At 48.0% G+C, this 20,166-nt stretch overlaps 1 protein-coding gene and 1 non-coding gene across 4 annotated transcripts in view; one reads left to right on the top strand and one right to left on the bottom strand.

Moving 5' to 3' along the window:
- CIB4 (calcium and integrin binding family member 4) overlaps positions 1-12,330 on the bottom strand; it is a 53,000-nt gene extending 40,670 nt beyond the window's left edge. The window contains exons 1-3 of one of the 3 annotated variants that reach the window (XM_059891528.1): positions 12,274-12,330; positions 10,174-10,208; positions 735-831 (exon numbers count right to left, since the gene is read on the bottom strand). In XM_059891528.1, coding sequence (XP_059747511.1) covers positions 735-831; positions 10,174-10,208; positions 12,274-12,306 — 165 coding nt within the window. In that variant the 5' untranslated portion in view covers positions 12,307-12,330. Of the gene's footprint in view, positions 1-734; positions 832-10,173; positions 10,209-10,634; positions 10,839-12,273 lie in introns of those variants that run through there. The other 2 variants (XM_059891529.1, NM_001076455.2) reach the window with 2 other exon arrangements.
- A 330-nt stretch (positions 12,331-12,660) lies between these two features.
- TRNAE-UUC (transfer RNA glutamic acid (anticodon UUC)) lies at positions 12,661-12,733 on the top strand. Its single transcript has one exon. It is a non-coding gene; the product is annotated as a tRNA-Glu (tRNA).
- The last annotated feature ends 7,433 nt before the right edge of the window (positions 12,734-20,166 follow it).

The raw sequence follows: 20,166 nt of genomic DNA, 5'->3' as shown, positions 1-20,166 counted from the left end.
GATTCTGCTCTCAGCTCACCTAATCCCCTGCCCCCCTCTCTCCCCTACTTTTGGTTTCCTTGTCTTCTAGGCTCCAGCCTCTATTGCAAGCCCCAGGCTCTGTGTTCCTTCTGTTTCTACCCTAGAACAGGTCTGTCACTGGGGAGGGGCTGCCCCTTCCCCTCCCCTCCAACCCCTCTGTGGTCTCTTCCTCAGGATCCCTCCACCCCCCACTCCCATCCCTGCACCCACCTCCCGGGGCCCTCTTTAAAGAGGTGCCCACAGCGCTCAGAGCCAGTTTTGTTTCAGACAGAAATGAAGATGGACTTTCATTGTACAATGACACTTTCAAACCATTATTCTGCCGAGACCCAAATGAAAAATCAGCAAGTCTGACAGCGCTGTGATTTGTTCATATGACGCTGCCTCTTTGCACAAAGTTTAATTAAAATTTCAGGAGCCCTTTATTGTGCACCTCTGGGCTCTTCCAGGCGCCTTGGGGGAAGGGCAGGGTCTTTTTATAACAGAAGCCAGTGCTCAAGGACGGTCCCTAGGAGATTGGCAGTGGGGTGCACTGATGGCTGGAGCAAAGCACAGCCTATGTGGGTACACGGGCCTCAGGAAGCACATGGGATTTCAGCCACCCCGCCACCCCGCCCATTTCACAGGTGAGCACACTGAGACCAGCACTTTCCGAGACTCAGCAGATCCCAGTGACACCGCCCCATCCCTTCCACCCCGCCCCCTGGACTCACCCTCAGGGCTGGCAGGGAGCTCACTTGGTCCACGGTGAGTGTGGCCTCCTTGTAGTACTTCCCGGGGGGACAGAGCTTCAGGAAGGAGTCGTGGATACTGAGAAGAGAGGCAGGGGTGGGCTGAAGGTGGGGACCAGCAGGCCCCCTGCCTCCTGCAGGCTCCCTTTGGAGGATTGATTGACACACATTTGGTAGTTATAAATCATCCTGCCCTTCCAGAAACATGCCTGGGGCTCCAGTGTGCCCAGCGCATGCGCTGTGGGGGATGCAAAGATAAGCCCATATGCTCTGTAGCCTGAACACAATCTGCAAGTGCACTGGAAAGGACTTCTGCCCTCCCTTCCTTCAGTCCCTCCTTTACGGATGGAGGAACCAGCAGGGCCTTGGGGAAGCCAGGATGCCACCCCAAGCCATCTGTCCAGCCCCACCCTCATCCCAGGAAAAAGAGGTCACTCCATGGGTGTGGCCAAGCAGCCAGCAACCCACACAGCCATCCGAGGCCAGTGAGCTGGATCCAGACGATGGGACTGAGCAACTGTCCTCATCGATCCAGTAATCAATGTCTGTCTGCGGGCCTCCTCCCTGCTCCAGGGGATTTAGCTTGTGAGGGACAGGCAGGCAGAGGGGGAAATGAATGGCCGTGTGGGTGCTGCAAGGCAGAGGGTAGGAGCGAACTCTGCCCCAGGCCAGGAGAGCAGGGCCCTCATGCTGGAGCCCTCTCTGCCCACACTCTGGAGCATGGACCATATCAACCTTGTAAGGGAGTGGGGAGGGAGCTGAAAAGTGGGGTGTAGAATGGGCGAAGGGAGATAGTCTCTAGGAAAAGATTGGGTGGGGACACTGAAGGACAGCAAGGAGAGAGGAAAGCCGTTGTACCCAGGGTGGGGGTCGGGGGTGTGTGTCCAGTGGCCTCCAGGGGAGGGGGCGCTGGCAGTGGTCTGCCCTTAGCCCCAAGGAGCATTTGATCACTGTCATTGTTAGAATTCCTAGTGTGGGGTAATAAGAAAGCAGACTGACTTGCAGTATGTTTTATTAATTTTAAAGAATTCTCTGAGGCTGGGCACTTGTATGGTTGACATGCAGGGTGTCCCCCACTCTGACCCCTCACTAGGAGTGCCTGCTGCACATTGCCGACTCCTGTGGACATTTCTGGTGGGACCTACAGAACCATCTTGCAAGGAAGGGACCATCATCTCTTCCTTACAGAGAAGGAAATTGAGACTCAAGGAGGTAAAATACTCACCTTGCCCAAGGTCACACAGGGGTGGGCGTGAAGCCAGAGCTGCAGATGCCAAAGTTCTTTCCCCAGGAGCCCAGAGAGGAAGGGCTCAGAAGGGCTGCGGGTCGGGGGCGGGGGGTGGGAAGAGAGGGAACCCCCACTGCCGTGGTCACCCGCTTCTTGTTTTTTAAGCTCTGTGTGCCTGGTGCATTCAACCACATTATCTCAATGAATCTTCCCAGCAACCTTGTGGGATAGATATAGGGGTGATGATGTCTGTAGATGTGGAGACCAAGGCTCAAAGAGTTGAAGGGGTCTGCCCCAGGTCATTCAGCTTGGAAGGAGTCGAGGGGGGTCTGAACCCTAAGCCACACTCCTCAGGCTGTGCTGCCCACCTCTAAGGGGTCCCAGGTGAAAGACTCTCAGCACCTCCTCCCCACCCTGGAGAGACTTCCGGGGAGCAGGTACCGTGGGGAGGGCCCTGCCCAGACTTCGTGTCTTCCCAGGCCGCCGAGTGGGTGGGCTGCCCGCAGATGAATCGTGGCTGCTTCTCGGCTTGCCACAAAATGTTCTCCTCCAAATATGGATCAGCTGGCTCTAAGTGGAACTCGGAATTAATCACTAATGGACTCAAAAGTCAAAGCCATTTAAAAAGCTCACACATCTCGCATGCCAGAAAGCAAGCAGCCCAAGCTGCGTCTCCCTTCCACACCTAGCCAGACGAGGGGAGAGGCTGTCTGCGGGCGGGGAGGCTGAGACGGTGGGGGAGACCAGCTCCACTGCCCTGACTCTGCAGGACCTTGGGTCTGCCGGGTCCCCTCTGTGCAGTGAATCTCAGCTAGCTCCCTCCATCCTCCAGTTCAGGAATTCTGTACCCTTCTCTGGCATCCGGTCCATCCCTTGCCTCTGAGACACTCCAGTTTAGCCTTTTTTGACTGGATGGGTCCCACATCAGAAGCACACAGGGAGCTTGTGAAAGGATCAACTCTAGAGATTCTCATTCAAGGCTAGTGTCAGCCCAGGCACCTATAGGTTCTACATGCTTCTGTGTTTGAATTGTACAGGTAGGACTGAGAACACAGCTCCAGTGAAAGTCTCCAGTTACACCCCTTCCATCCCAGTCTGGGCTCCCCGACCTGGGCTTCACCCCCATCCCATGGAGTCAATTGTCCCTTTCACCATGGAGTGGCCTACAGGTATTTTATGAATGGCCTCATCTCTAGCCTGGAAAGGTAACTTTTGGTTCTATGATCTACTGGTTCCAAGCTGTGTGACTTTGGGCAAATAGCTTCATTTCTTTGAGCTGGTTTCCTCATTCACAAAAAGGAGATGAAAATACCATGAAAATGACAGCTACACCGGTCTCAGCACCGACCTCTGTGCCAGGCACTGCTTTAATTCCTGTGCAGATCTAATCATCTAACTGACCTAATAACAATTAGGTTGAATACATACTTTTTGTATGTGTGAAAACTGGGGCTCAGCGAGAGTAAGAAACTCACTCAAGGTCACACAGCAAGTAAGTGAAAAAGTTGAGCCTCAGACTCTGGCCTTTGACTCCTAGGAAGCAAGCCTCTGTCTGCTGACCTTCTGGCACTCCAGGTGGACCAGGAGCTAACAGCCAGGACAGGGCATGGAGACTGGCAGGTTTGGGGACCTCAAGAGTGCTCAGAGGATCCAGGGGCCTCATGGTCAGGTTAGCCTGAGCAGGAACTGGGGCAAAGCTTCAGGATCCCATTTACCAGACCTAAATCCAGCCCAAGATCATGTCAGGAGCCATCCCTGAGCAATGTAATGTACCCTGAAATAGCTCGAACTGAGTCAGGCTGACCCAGCCTCAGACATGGAGATCTAAAGGAAGCCACATGTGCCCTTCCTGAGGCAAGTCCCAGACTCAGGGTCCAGAGCCTCAAGTGAAGATAAGGGCCCCAGAGGGCCTGTGCACTGATTCCATAGAGACATCTGGAAGGTGGGGGCAATGTAACAGCAATTTAACCAAAGTCGGAGAGGGCTAACCTGGAAGCTGAGGACAAAGGGGACCCTGCTCTTTCAGAGACCAACGGGATGTGCAAGAAGACTCCCACAGATTAGACATTTAGGGTGGACAGACCCCTTCTTAGAGAGCTGAATCAGGGCAGCCCTGGATGGGGAAGAAGCTGTCACATGTGGTCTGCCCCTCTCATTAGGTGTCATCTGCGGATCCAGTGACCAGGCCTTTCTGTCTCATGCAAGTCACAGATAAGGAGGTGGGAAAGCATTAGACAAGGGCAGAGCCACCCTGCTCCCCTGCTTATCAGTCTCTTGGATACTTTTTTTTCAACTGGCTAAATCTATCCAGATGTACTGTCATCCAAGCCACATTTCTTTGTCACGTTCATAGGAAAATCACAACACAGTGTCAAAGGTGATGTTGGAAACTTGTTTAGAAGTGATCAGGGCTTAGTCTGGCCCGATTTAGCCCTGGCAGCCCAGGGTGTCTGCTGTCTCCCCTGAGCATCACTGCCATCTGCCTCCTGAGCCACGGCCGGTGTTGCTTGGAACCCATATCCAAGCTGCCCCTTCCCTTTACAGACAAGGCATGGACACTAACCCTAATGTAATCCATGATCCTGTCCCTCCAAGGAGTTAACCTAGGATCAGCTTATATGTGTGTGTGTATCCTTCCTAAGATATTCTCTGTGTGTGTACATATGCACGCACGTACAGCCTTTTATTTTACTAAAAGTAGCACCCTATATGTACCAGACTAGTTTACCAAAGTAAGAGTGAAATAGGTTTTTAAAAGCCAACAGCACTATAATTAATATTATTAATACACAGTATTCTATACCACTTCTTTACCCCTGCTCTCTAGAGGCTGAATTTTTTTAAAATGTTTTTCTATTTCTCTTGGTTTTTACTTAATATTTGCATAGTGTTTCTAGAGATGGTGCTGATACTGCCACTTGGTATTTTTTCATTGCAGACTTTATTTTGTGACCTCTTACTGCTAAAAAAGAGAGAATTTATCTCTATCTATAACCTACTTACAGAGAAGGCACTGGCAACCCACTCCAGTACTCTTGCCTGGAAAATCCCATGGACGGAGGAGCCTGGTGGGCTGCAGTCCATGGGGTTGCTTAGAGTCGGACACGACTAAGTGACTTCACTTTCACTTTTGTGCATTGGAGAAGGAAATGGCAACCCACTCCAGTGTTCTTGCCTGGAGAATCCCAGGGACGGGTGAGCCTGGTGGACTGCTGTCTATGGGTCACACAGAGTCGGACACGACTGAAGTGACTTAGCAGCAGCAGCAGCATAACCTATTTTAGGCTTCCTTGGTGGCTCAGGTGGTAAAGAATCTGCCTGCAAATTGGGAGACCTTGGTTCAATCCCTGGGTTGAGAAGATCCCCTTGAGGAGGGCATAGCAACCCACTCTAGTATTCTTGCCTGGAGAATCCTCATGGACAGAGGAACCTGGTAGGCTACAGTCCACAGAGTTGCAAAGAATCAGGCACGACTGAGAGACTCAGCACAGCACATATATACTAGTTCTTCCCCTAACATCCCAAAATAAAATGATTTTCCTGAATCAAAATTCAGTATTTATATTATTGTTATATGTATGTATTATTACATACTATATATGTATGATTCAAACATTGCTCACAGCTGAGTTCCCTAGTACAACATGATTACATTTTCTTTCTTGCAAGACTCTTTGTTTTTCTTTTGCTTAGGTTTCAGTGTTTCTATCATTATTTCTTTCCCAAACTTTCTGCAGAACTGTGAAGTTCCTCTTCATATGTTTGTATACCTTATATCATCCATAGGTTCATTTTGTTTTCTTGGAGGTATCACTCCTGGAATTCCTGACTCCTTAATTCTAATCTGGATGCATTGCTTTTCATGCCTGCTGCATTGTCATCCTCGGGTTTCTCTTCACTTTCATTTTTGAAATTCCATGTGTTGCGGCCCTCTGTTTTCTGGTTCTTACGTCTTCTTTTTTCCTTAGTTTGAAAGTAAAAGTTGCTCAGTTGTGTCCAACTCTTTGCTATGCCATGGACTATGATGCCATGGACTACACAGTCCATGGAATTCTCCAGGCCAGAATACTGCAGTGGGTAGCCGTTCCCTTCTCCAGGGGATCTTCCCAACCCAAGGATTGAATGCAGGTATCCAGCACTGCAGGCAGATTCTTTACCATCTGAACCACCAGGGAAGACCAAGAATACTGGAATAGGTAGCCTATCCCTTCTCCAGAGGATTTTCCCTACCCAGGAATCAAACCAGGGTCTCCTGCGTTGCAGGCAGATTGTTTACCAGCTGAGCTACCAGGGAATTCTTTTTCTTAGTTTACTCACTAATGTTAATGAAGAACTTAGCTTACTTGATAATTTTAATAGACACTGCAGAAGCTGCCTGCATGAGGTAATTGTTTTTAGAAGTCACATGTCAAAAAGTATTGTTTCACCTTCACTCTTGATTAATAGTTTAGCTATGACTTAATCCTACATTGGAATTTTTTCTTGATTTTGAAGCTGTTCAGCCACCATCTTCCAGCACAAGTCTAAAATTCTACTTCCCGATCCTCTGTATGTATTCTGTTTTCTTCCTCTGTGAACATTCTTAAGATCTTCTCAATACCTCTGGTGTCCTGAAATAAATTAATGTAGGCTTAAATTTTTTTTTTTTCCTTCAAATACGTAGTGTCTCTCAGCTTTCAATTCATGTGCAATTGCCAAGTCTGTAACGAGCTGACTGGCAGCTCATCCGTGCTCATCTCTGTTCCTGGTGGTCCTGAGTCAGAAGCCTGCATGGCTAGCTCTCTCCACATGGCGAGCTCCTGTCCTCTGCTGGGCTGGGGAAGGGGTGCTGAGTGGATTGCAGGGCAAGAGGAGAATCATGTAAAGCCATCTTTTTGTTTTCACCCGAGCCTTCATCCTGGCATTCAGAAAGGAGCCTTTCTGGGTCCTTGACTCCATCACCCCAATCCCTGTTTTCCAGCAATCTGCTTTCAACTTTCAGCTCTAAGTCCGTATTGTGGATCTCTTTGTTTTCCACTTTGAAAATTGTTTCTCTCTCTCATCTGCTTTCATCTCTTGAGTTCTCCCTTATGGGTTTCTTTCTCTTTTTCTAATCCTAGCTGTCCTTTTAGTAGGGAAAATAAATAAAAGAAAATGCTCAGTTCTCCACATTCACTGGAAACTATGGCACATTGCTTTTTTAACTTTACAATATGCCTTGAAGACACTAATCCACACCCAACATAAAACTTCTCCTTCTCTCCAAGGACAGTGCCACGGATGGATGGGTCCATCCACGTTTATTTCATCCATGCCCTCTTGATTCAAGTGCAATGGCTAGGTCAAAGTGCCTTTCCCGTCCTGAAGCAGGCTTTCAGTCCTTCCCCTGTTCTCTTCCGTTCTTCACAGCTCCTGACAGCTGTTCTACACCCTCAGCTGCTCCCCAGAGTGTGGTCTTCCTAATCTGGAGACTCACCTTGGTTTGAAGCAGCAAAAAGCTCTCCCTGGTATCACCCCACACATCTTAGCATTTTTGTCCCCACTTCATGCTAGTCCTGCTCTGCCTCAGTTGAAAGTCTCCATGATGGTGAAACACAAAGACAGTAGACACCCAGCCACTGCACCTCCTCTCTGCCTTCCTGGAGCACTGCCATCCCCATCCCTCCTCCAGCACTGACCCATCCTGTTCTTCTAGAGCCCAAAGGGTTGGAGTCTCATGGGCAGAGGCTACCCAAGGGCCAGGCACCAGGCCCTCATGCTTAGGCATGACACAGACAAAAGACAGGGTTGGCAGGAGGTGGTTTTGAGAGAAGTTGGTGAGAGAAGTTGGGCTGAAGTGGAGCCTTTGCTGGCCTCACTCCCTGGGACCTGCCTCCCCAGTACAAACAGATGAGGTGAGGCCCCTCCATGAAGGGCTCACTTTCAATAGGAGTGGAGAGAAGTTTGAAACAGGAGGTAGGCAGGGGCTGTCTCATGGCCTGTGTGGGCAGTTCAGAAAAGAGGAGTCCCTACAGACAGCTCCCTACTAGAACATCTTTCTCAAAGACCAATAGAGAACACACGAGATGGAAGGGCTTCCCTCCCATCCTCCTCTCTTTTGACTGATTTCCCCACTTCAACTCCCACCACCGCATTGGTGGTGGGAATGGGGCACATGTGAGGGGCCCTAGGGATCCAGAAAAGGCCATCTGAGAATGTTTGAACTTTCTAGATGGAAAGAGGAGCAGGCATGGTCATGCTGAAGTGGAGAGAGAATAAATTAGTGCAGAACAATCCTGTCCTTCCTGTTGACATTTTAGACATGTCCACCATTTGCCCACCATTTCTACAGCTAGAAATCTCTCCTATGGATTTACTCTCACTTGTTGAATAAGGTTTGTTTTTGTTCAGTTGCCAAGTCATGTCCAACTCTATGCAACCCTAAGGACTGCAGCACACCAGGCTTCCCAGTCCTCTACTATCTCCTGGAGTTTGCTCAAGTTCATGTCCATCGAGTTGGTGATGCTATCTAACCATCTTATCCTCTGTCGCCCTCTTCTCCTTTTGCCTTCTATCTTTCCCAGCATCAGGGCCTTTTCCAATGAGTTGGCTCTTTGCCTCAGGTGGCCAAAATATTGGCGTTTCTGCATCAGTCTTTCCAATGAATATTCAGGGTTGATTTCCTTTAGGATTGACTGGTTTGATCTCCTTGCAGTCCAAGGGACATTCAAGAGTCTTCTGCAGCACCACAATTCAAAAGCTTATCAATTAAATAAGCTATTTTTACATAAATGTTTACTATAACGTTATTGATAGAACTAAAAGTCATAAAGAACTTAAGTGTATGTTATGGGGGGAGGTTGTAAAATGAATGATATTTCCTCTATAGGAAAGAATGTCCCATAGTCATAGAATGAGACATATCTCTATGTGCTTTATGTAAAGATAGACAACATGAAAACTTAAAAAGAAAAAAGGTCCAGAACAGTATAATGCTACACTATAAATTGGTAAATGCTGCAGTGTGAATGAGATAAAATTTTTGAAGGATATTTATTTAGATCTATCTATGAAAATTTTTATGGAAGCCTTGATGAGAAACCAACTGTGAACAGGGTTATCATCAGGGAGAAGGCCTGGGAAGGAGAGGGACACTTACTTTTCTTTTAGGATATTTATGCTATTTGAATTTTCTGGCCATGCTCACATATTACTTTTCAATTTTTATTTCATTTTTATGCAAGTGTTCCTTTTTTAGAAAATATCAATGAGATGTAAAAGTAGTAGGATGTAGAGTTTTGTTATATTTTTCTTTATTTCTAAAATGAGCAAACACTCGTTTTAAAAGGAAAGCGATGTAATCTGGTGACTGTCCCTGGTCTCCATCACTTACTGTGCCCTGGACATCCATCAGCCCCCCACCCCCGTGCCGGGAGAGTCTCATGCTTGGGGCAGAATCATTGCCCTGCCTGGGACCCTGAGTGGGAAGTGCAGCTTCCAGGCTGGGTGTTGTCTGGGGAGGGTGTGTCCAGCAGAGACAAAGAGGCGAGAGGGTTCTGTGGGTCTCAGGGCAGTCTCCTCACTCCAACCTCCCTTCACCCCACCAACAATGCCCTAGAGACCCCCTTTCCTCCTCTAACGAGTTTCTGATGAGCACCTGGCCCAGGCTGAGTGCTCTCACATCTCTCATGCTGTCTACCCTCTCTGCGGTCCCATGAGGGATCCTTGTGTTGGCTGTCTTGGCCCGGAGCCTTCCTCTCTGGCCATCACCAGCTTAAGAACAGGGAATGGACTGCGCACTGTTACACCCACCATGCTGGGAGGCAGTGAAGCGAAGCTTGGGAGGGAAGGGAGGACTAAGAGAGATTCAGTGGGGCATCAGCTTTACCCAGATAGAGGACCACCTCGCTGTATGTACTGCAGACCTGTTTCCTAAGTCCTCTCCTCCTTGTCCTCATCATCCCAGGAAGGCCCTGTCCACCTCTGCGGTTCTATGAAGAAACCTCGCCATGGATCCCATAGCAACCTACAATCTGACATTTCAATGTAGTAGGGCCCTGGGAATCGTGACCTTGGACCCTCCAGGACTGGGGTCTGTCTCTGCCTGTCTGCTGACAGCCTCGTCTCCAGGACTTTGTAGCTCTGGGCAGGGACCACATTCAGGGACCAGAGTGAGGCTGTACCAGGGTAAGATTTCAGTTCCAAGGGGAGGGAAAGGGGACCCCCTCTACTCACCACAGGATTTCATTCCTGGTCAAGAAGGTCAAGGCCTGAAACAAACCACAGACAGGTGACTTGCCCACTCCATCCAGCCCTGCCCTGGCCCTCTGGGGAGTGGGAAACTTCGGGGGTTGGGAGGAAAAGCTGATGCTCTCATTGAACAACCAGGGAATGGAGGCTCCCAGCCCTCAGCAGCAGACGCCCGAGGTGGTGGCAGAGGAGGAAACAGTGCCCCGTCTCTGATGGCCTTGGGAGGGAGCACAGTGGTACAGGCCTACAGAAAGGATCGGAGACAAGGCGAAAGCCCTGGGATCTGGAGCAGGAAACAAATGGGGAGGGGCCCTCTGAGAGCCAGTCTGGGTCACATGGATGTAGGTTTAGCGAAGGCAGGGACCACAGTGAGAGTTTTCCCACCCCTCCCACCTGCCTCAGGAAGCTCCCACCACTGCCCAGAATCTCCTGCCTGATCTACCCACCTGGTATTCTTCCAAATCCTCCCAGTGCATCTGGTACCTCAGACATTGCCCCATGCCAACCCCACCCTTCTCTCTGCCAGCAGCAGAACCTCAGCCCCAAGAGCTCACCAGTTGTGCACCAAGTAATCGGTTGCCATGGTAACCTGCATTCCACCTTCTGCCCATTCTACCTGAGTCCCTGAGTGGGCAAAGAAATAGATTCTTTTGGTTCCAGAGGCTAATGGACATCATCCCCAAAACAGCAAACAGAAAGGCAGCCCAGTAGCAGGTTCAAGAGTCATGAGCCAACCTTCTAGATCTGCCAAAGGCTGACAAGACATGTGTCCCTGGACAAGCCACTCAGCCTCTCTGTGTCTCAGTTTCTTCATCTGTAAACTGAGGATGATGGTCATGGGATTGTGATGAGGATTATTTGAGTCAATACAGATAACAACGCCTTGTACATAATAAGCTTTCAATAAGTGTTAGCTGTTAGAACCACGGCCCAAGGACTATGCCAGGTGCAGGAACACAGAGATGAGTAAGCATAGACTCTGACATCAAGAAGTGGCCCACAGAGCACAGTAAAGGGCATTCCACCCCATCCATCCTCTCCCTGCAGAAGCCAAGGGCACAATCAAATCAGGATGATACAAAGAGGGTCTATTAAAGGGACTCTCCAAAGATAAGATCAGGGTGTATGGAAACCACTCAGGATAGCACAGAATCCAGGCTAGTAACCACAGAGCCGCTACCAGTCCTGGCCCAACACACACAGAATCAGTACCCCTGTACCATCCCTTCCACTTCTTCCAATCTCCCATGGGGATGGACAGGAGAGTGGAAAGTGAATCTAGAAAGATGAAGTCTAGCACAGACCTCAGTATTGCTATCCAGGAGTATCTTTCCGAAGCCATCTCCTCCTGGTCTCAGTGCCAGTGTTAGCTTCCTGGTCTTTGTACCCACCTCATTCCACACACTTTCCCAGGTAAACAGCTCAGAAACTTTCTCATAGAGCTAGTTTATATCCCTGGAAATGTGGCTGCTTATTCTTCGCCATCTGCCCTCCATGGAGATGGAGACTGGCAGAAGAAACCCAGGAGCCTTCAATCCTTATTTACTAAACAGACACAAGTAAAGTACCTACAGGATGCCAGGTGCTCAGCTTGACCCTGGAAGAGACGGGTGAATGTGGTCTCAGCCTTCAAGAAATTAGTATTTGCCACATACACAGACACACACACACACCATGGGAGATTGGGTAGATGTGATCAGAGAGGTAATATGAATTACGAGTATTTAGAAGAGGAGAACCCTAGGCAGGAAATCTTCATGTAGGTGGTGGCATTTAGGTGGTTGTTACAATGTCATAGTTAAGAATGTGGACAGGTTGCATCACTTCTTGCTGCATCCTCTTGGGCAAGTCATAAAACTACTCTGAGCCTCAGTTCCCTCATCTGTAAAATGGGAATAATAAATCTCTACTTTACAGTATTATTGCAAGGCTAAAATTAAATGATAGATATACAAACCTCTAATTTAGAAAGGTGCCTGGCACAATAAATTCTTATTAAAGGGGAAACAATATTATTACTTTTTAAAGTTGGGCCTGAAAGAAAGGGTAGGATGTGAGCAGACACAGTCAGTAATTACATCTCACCTTCTGGTAAACCGTCTGAGCTTCTGTTCTCATTTATTGAGCAGCTTCTTTCACTAGTCTGTGTCCATAGTGACTGTCCCTTGTCCTCACAGAGGCCCTGGGGAAGATGGAAGTTGGTGAGGTTCTGTGATGCTGTAGGGTCATTTGGCTGGCCAGGGGCCAAAGGAGGATCTGAAGCCTGGATTGAGGTTGCAGGCCTAGGGGTCTCTCCAGTGCTGCCTGGGAGCCAGGAGAGCTGCCGGGCTGCACCCCAGAAGGCTGCTTCCTTCTCAAGTCTCTCTCAGCCCTCCTGTCCTAGGAGGTGCAAGTGGCGGCAGGCACTGGCACGTGCCCTTAACACCTGGTTGGCACACACTACAAGGAGAGCAAAAACACACTGGAGGGAATTCCCTGGTGGTCCAGTGGTTAGGACTCTGCACTTTCACTGCAGGGGGTACAGGTTCCATCCCTGATCGGGGAACTAAGATCCCACAAGCTGCATGGTGTGGCTTACTTACTTAACTCTTTGTTGAGCCAGGCAATGAAACAGAATGATTAAGCCAGGCAGACAAGGCCCTACCTTGATGGAACCAGAGGCCCATAGGGAAACTAACAACCCCTTTGATTGTGATAGGGCTATGAGAGAAATAAAGCAAGAATGAAGAGTGGGCAGGAGAGGCTTCCTGAGGAGCGGCCATCTGAGCGGAGACCTGAGCCACAAGGAGAGGGAACCAGACTAAGTCTGTGGAGTTTTCCATACCCAGAAAGCAACGACATCCAGCTAGAATTTAATGACACTGTTTGGCTTTCCTTATGTTTATTTATACTGTTTCCTCCACTTTGAAAAAGATTCAAGCTTCACTAGTGACTCAGACAGTAAAGAATCTGCCTGCAATGCAGGAGACCTGGGTTCAATCCCTGGGTTGGGAAGATCCCTTGGAGAAGGGAATGGCAATCCTCCAGTATTCTTGCCTGGCGAATCCCATGGACAGAGGAGCCTGGTGGGCTACAGTCCATTGGGTCCCAGAGAGTCGGACACGACTGAGCAACTAACACTTTCACTTGCCATATATAACTGTGATATGTTCCCTTCACAAATATTACCTGGTGAAAAGAAATAGGAGACAATCTAAAGAAAAATATTAAGTAAATAATTAGACAGGTGGTGAAGAAATATGCCAGAAATCACAAAAATGTCTCTGCCTCACTTCACACACAGGTAACCAAGGTTTGCAAACTCTGCTACCTTCCTCTCTCCTTTAGTTTTCATGCCCTCACATGACCCTTTTCGCAACTCCTGCCCACTCCACCCCTCCCTACACACAGGCTCTCAACCTAGAAAGGGCTTTCACTGGTTCCTACAATTAACAATAGTAACCACAAGAATGTCACCTCACATTTGCATTGCATCGCTTTGTAATTCCAAAATGCTTTTCTACATGCCATCTCGTCTGCTCTAGAGATAAAAGCCCATGCTCCTTAAAAAAGAAAGAAAAATCCCCATGCAATTCTGCTCCAGTACACTAACCAACCAGCATCCTTACCTTCCTCCAGCTAGTTAAATCTCTCAAACTGCTCTTTGGCAGGGATTCTGAAAAGGGTGCAAATGAACAGATGATGCTGTGAAAATGTTGAACTCAATATGCCAGCAAATTTGGAAAACTCAGCAGTGGACCCAGGACTGGAAAAGGTCAGTTTTCATTCCAATCCCAAAGAAAGGCAATGCCAAAGAATGCTCAAACTATCCCACAATTGCACTCATCTCACACACTAGTAAAGTAATGCTCAAAATTCTCCAAGCCAGGCTTCAACAGTATGTGAACCATGAACTTCCAGATGTTCAAACTGGATTTAGAAAAGGCAGAGGAACCAGAGATCAAATTGCCAATATCCATTGGATCATCGAAAAAGCAAGAGAGTTCCAGAAAAACATCTACTTCTTCTTTATTGACTATGCCAAAGCCTTTGTGTGGACCACAGCAAACTCTGGAAAATTCTGAAAGAGATGGGAATACCAGACCACCTGATCTGCCTCTTGAGAAATTTGTATGCAGGTCAGGAAACAACAGTTAGAACTGGACATGGAACAACAGACTGGTTCCAAATTGGGAAAGGAGTATGTCAAGGCTGTATATTGTCACCCTGCTTATTTAACTTATATGCAGAGTACCTCATGAGAAACTCTGGGCTGGATGAAGCACAAGCTGGAATCAAGATTGCCAGGAGAAATATCAATAACCTCAGATATGCAGATGACACCACCCTTATGGCAGAAAGGGAAGAAGAACCAAAGAGCCTCTTGATGAAAGTGAAAGAGGAGAGTGAAAAAGTTGTCTTAAAGCTCAACATTCAGAAAACTAAGATCATGGCATCTAGTCCCATCACTTCATGGCAAATAGATGGGGAAACAGTGGCTGAATTTATTTTTGGGGGCTCCAAAATCACTGCAGATGGTGACTGCAGCCATGAAATTAAAAGACACTTGCTCCTTGGAAGGAAAGTCATGACCAACTTAGATGGCATATTAAAAAGCAGACACATTACTTTGCCAACAAAGGTCCTTCTAGTCAAGGCTATGGTTTTTCCAGTGGTCATGTATGGATGTGAGAGTTGGACTGTGAAGAAAGCTGAGCGCCGAAGAATTGATGCTTTTGGACTGTGGTGCTGGAGAAGACTCTTGAGAGTCCTTTGGACAGCAAGGAGATCCAACCAGTCCATCCTAAAGGAAATCAGACCTGAATATTCATTGGAAGGACTAATGCTGAAGCTGAAACTCCAATAGTCTGGTCACCTGATGCAAAGAACTGACTCATTGGAAAAGATGCTGATGCTGGGAAAGATTGAAGGCAGGAGGAGAAGGGGACGACAGAGGATGAGATGGTTGGATAGCATCACCGACTCACTGGATATGAGTTTGAGTCAACTCCGGGAGTTGGTGATGGACAGGGAGGGCTGGCATGCTGCAGTCCATTGGGTCACAAAGAGTCAGACATGACTGAGCGATTGAACTGAACAGAAAGCAGGCCCAGTCCTGCCCGGACAATTCTGCATGCTTCCCCTCCAGGGTCCCTCCCTGCAGGAATCCTCTGCGTGAGATAAAAAGAATTCTTTGCAAGGTTTCTGTCACCTGCCAATGAACTCCACCAACTGTTAAATTGGTCACCCCTACTCCAACCTTGATTTAGATGTCTCTTCAAATTCAAAAAGGACTGAGAAGGGACTTGTATCCAGAATACAGAAAGAAAGCTAACAGCTCAATGATAAAATACAAAAGCCCAACTAAAAAAATGCACAAAGGATTTGCATAGATGTTTCTCCAAAGAAGAAATATGTGAATGGCCAAGGAGCACATGAAAAGATGCTCACCATCATCAGCCACGAGGGAGATGCAAATCAAAACCACAGTGAGGTACCCCTGTACACCCACTAGGATGGTGAGGATGTAGAGAAATTGGAGTCCTCCTACACTGCTAGTGGGACTGTGAAATGATGCAGCCACTTTAGAAGAGAGTTTGGCCGTTCTTCAAAATATTAAGCAGAATTACCATATGTTAAAAGCAAGACAACATGCCCAAAATGGAGTCGCTTATACTAAGCCCCACATCACCAAACTGAAACTTAATTACAGTTTCAGCTCTCCCGGAAATGGAATCTTAAACCTGTCAATCAGGAATCAGCACCAGTGAAGGCTGACAGACCCCTGCATCCCTGAAAGAAAAGTGACCTTGTCACAGCAATCCCCACTCCAGTACTCTTGCCTGGAAAATCTCATGGACGGAGGAGCCTGGAAGGCTGCAGTCCATGGGGTCACTGAGGGTCGGACACGACTGAACGACCTCACTTTCACTTTTCACTTTCACGCATTGGACAAGGAAATGGCAACCTACTCCAGTGTTCTTGCCTGGAGAATCCCAGGGATGGGGGAGCCTGGTGGGCTGCCGTCTATGGGGTCGCACAGAGTCGGACACGACTGAAGCGACTTAGCAGCAGCAGCACAGCAATCTACACTTTGCTACTATACCTGTCTTATTCCCCTTCCCTCTGCCTATAAAAGTCTTTCCCTTTGGGAATTCCCTGGTAGTCCAGTGGCTAGGAATCTGCACTCCCAATACAGGGTTCACAGGTTCGATCCTTGGTTGGGGAACTAGATCCCACATGCCACAGCCAAAGATCTGGTGTGCTGCAACTAAGACCAGGGCAGCCAGATAAATAAAATAAATATTTTTAAAAACTTTCCCTTTTGTAGAGCTCCTCAGATCTCCTTTCTCCCTGCTAGATTGAATGCCACTTGACTCATGAATCTTTGCTGCTGCTAAGTCGCTTCAGTCATGTCCGATCCTGCGACCCCAGGCTCCAGGGTCCATGGAGATTCTCCAGGCAAGAACACTGGAATGGGTTGCCATTTCCTTTTCCACATGAATCCTTAAGTAAAGCCAATAAGAACTTTAAAACTTACTCAGATGAATTTTGTTTTTTAACACATACAACCCACCAATTCCATTCCTGGGTATATACCTAAAAGAAATGAAAACATTTGTTCACATAAAAAACTTATACATGAGTGTTCATAGCAGCATTATTCGTAACAGCCAAAAGGCAGAGACAGCCCAAGTGTTCATCAACTGATGAATATATAAATAAAATGTGACATATCCATACTATGGAGTGTTATTCGACAATAAAAGTAAATGACGTATTGATACATGGTACAATGTGGATGAAGCTTGAAAATATTATGTTAAATGAAGGAAGCTATTTGCAAAAGGCCACAGATTGTATGATTTCATTTATATAAAATGTCCAGAATAGACAAATCCATAGAGACAGAAAGTAGATTAGTGGTTGCCAGGAGTTTGGGGGAGGGGAGTATGGCAGAGAGGGTTTACTGCTAATGATATAGGATTTCTTTGGGGGATGATAAAAATATTCTAAAATTAGATGGTGCTAAGAAATGTAGTGTTAGAAACAGAGGTAAGTCAATAAAGGAAAGGGACACAGTTCTGTGAATCCCCAGGGTCAGGGACACCCTCTCTGCTCACCCATGCCAGGATATGAGATGTCAGGGGCTCACCAGCATCCTCTTCTAGGAAACTGCCTGGATGCAGGCCCCATAGGTGTGCACATCATGCAATCTGTGCTTGTTTTCTGTTTCTGTTTGGAACAGTTCATTTTACAACCAGTTGGCACCACCAAGTTGACAAAGTGGAGCAGGACCAGAGATCAGAGTCATCTTTTATAGGAGAAAACAGATTGTTTACATTTGTTTCCTCTTAAAAATAAATACCTAAAAATAAAATTAGATGGTGCTGATGGTTGTACAACTCTGTAAATACACTGGAAAATATCGAGTTGTACACGTAGACCCAATTGTATAGCTGCCGTTCAGTCGCTCAGTCATGCCTGACTCTGCAATCCCATAGACTGCAGCACGCCAGGCTTCCCTGTATAGAAGGTCAATTAGATCTTAATAAGGTTTTTACTAAAAATTATTTTAAGGAGTGTGTCAGTGCCTGGCACATAGTAGGCCCACCATAAATGTTATGAAAGGAATGTATACATGAGACATAAGATTTTGGAATAGTTTCAGATCCATTTCCTCAGGCAGAGAGTTTTGTGGCCCAGGGGGCTCCACCCACTGTAGTTATTCAGCACTGGAAGCAAGGAGGGGAAATCTTGCTGGAGCAAGCTGCCAAGTTCTGAACATCAGCTAGGTTTTTGTTTGAATTCCCCACAGCTGAGCAGACTGCAAAGTCACCCTCTGCATGGAGAAAGGACTTTCTCAATTCTTTTGGTGTGGCAAGAGGCAGGTCTGGGGGTGCAGACCTTGGGGCATCCTGGGAGGCAGGAAGAAAAAGGGTGGAAGGCCTGCCTTGTCGTCTTGGGGACAGAAGGGATGAGGAAAGTAGTGAGGACTCCTGGGTGCTGAGAATCTTGGTATTAGAGTCACCCTTCCTCCAGCTCACTGAAGGGGAGGGTGGTAGGGCTGCATGTCTCTAGAGTTCTGCCTATGGTCTCGGCCCTTCCCAGCACAGTGCAGAGTACAGGTGCCCCAGTGGCAGGGGAGGTGTGACCACAGCAGGGCTCTTGGTGTCCCTGGCCATGCAGGGGACCCAGAAGCTCCCTCATGCCCTAAGGAGACCACCAGAGGGACTGAGAGTACTGAGAGTTCAGGCAAAGGCCTAGCCAGGATGCAGAGCCCAGGAAAGCACTTTCCCCAGGAGCAATGGGAAACCATGGACCTCCACAGTGTGGGTCAGCACATTACCCCAAAGGCTAGAGGTGACTGTCATGCTTTATTGGGCCCCAGCAAAAATGCACAGAACAAACAGGGACTCTTCCCCACGGCCAGTGAGCCTGACTCAAGCACCCTGATACAGCTCGGGGTAAAGAAAGAAGAAAATGAAACTGCTAGTCACTCAGTCGTGTCTGACTCTTCACTACCCTATAGACTGTAGCCCACCAGTCTCTTCTGTCCATGGGATCCTCCAGGCAAGAATACTCGAGTGGGTTGCTACGCCCTCTTCTAGAAGATCTTCTGGACCCAGGGAAAGGGGTGACCACAACTGAAACACTGAATATTTACACAGAGGGACTGGCTCATCCAAAGAGACTGTTTAAACCTGTTCTTTGTTTCCCATTTACATCATCTGCGGGGCAGTAGGGCTGATGTAGGGATGAAGAGTGGGGGACCTGAAACAGAGTAGGGCTTCAAATAGATGGAACATTTATACGGGAAAGAAATCCAACTTGGAAGATACTGAAATATGATTAATGGCAAGTCTAGGGAATGGAAGTCCAAGAGGAAGATCTGGGATTTTTCAGAGAATAAACTCTACCTTGCACACACCCAGGAAAGACTCCATGGTGAGGCCAGGAGAAGATCACTGAAGTAACAGTGCCTGGAGGGGACCTAGGAAGCCAGGGAGAGCTCCAGCCTTGAGGGGGATCCTTGGGCCCTGGTGACCTTCACCAGCCCAGTGAAGGAGCCTGGACACTGACAGTGGAGAAAGGAGAGAAGAGTGTAGAATTCTGGACAGGCACTCCCCAACACTGCCCACTGCCTTCAAGCAAGATGGCTGTTCACCACACCACATGTCACCTTCAACTCAAGGGCAGTTCTCCTGCCTCTGGGTCCAGCTTCTGGGATGATATTGGGACATGGGCCTATGCTTGGAGAAGACCCAGCCCCATGACAGATGAGCAAGGCTTCCCAGGTGAGGTAGGAAGCAGGTATGCACATGTGGGCACAGTGCAAGTTTGCACAAACCCCAGGTAGACTCTAACTACCTGGGGTTCGTGCCGACTTCATAGGTGAAAGGCACAGTCCTCCCCAAGACTCCCCTCACTTCAGATATGAGGTGCAAATTCTGGGGGTTCCCAGGCCATCTGCACTTCTAACTAAGGGGCCATTATCCCCTCAGGTTTGGTGATTTGCTAGAACAATTCACAGAACTTAGGAAAGCAGTATACTGATGTCTAGTATTATAAAGAATACCAATCAGGACCAGCCAAAGGATGAGACACAGAGTGAATGTCAAGTCTCAGAGAGTCTCGAATAAGAAGCTTGTGTGTCCTCAGGACGCATCACCCGCCTCCTGGACCGTTGATATGTAATACTGACCAGGAAGTGCTCATCGAGCCCGAGTTCAGCATGTTTATTGGGGTTTCATCATATAGGCATGGTTGATTGAATCATCAGGCACGTGACTGAACTTACTCTCCAGCCCTCCACTCCTCCGCAGAGGTCGGGCTGACATCAGCTGGCTCAAAACTCAACCCTCTAATTGCATGGTTGGTCTTTCTGGCACAGCCAGCCCCCACCCTGAGTCATCTCATTAGCATGAGCTCAGACATGGTCTGAACAGCCCACCAGGAAGAGCAAAGATACGCACTCCTATCACTTGGGAAATCCGA

Source organism: Bos taurus, chromosome 11 (assembly GCF_002263795.3).
Source record: "Bos taurus isolate L1 Dominette 01449 registration number 42190680 breed Hereford chromosome 11, ARS-UCD2.0, whole genome shotgun sequence".
Lineage (NCBI taxonomy): Eukaryota > Metazoa > Chordata > Mammalia > Artiodactyla > Bovidae > Bos > Bos taurus.
Note: the sequence above shows the minus strand (reverse complement) of the source record. Positions and strands in the feature narration are given on the sequence as shown.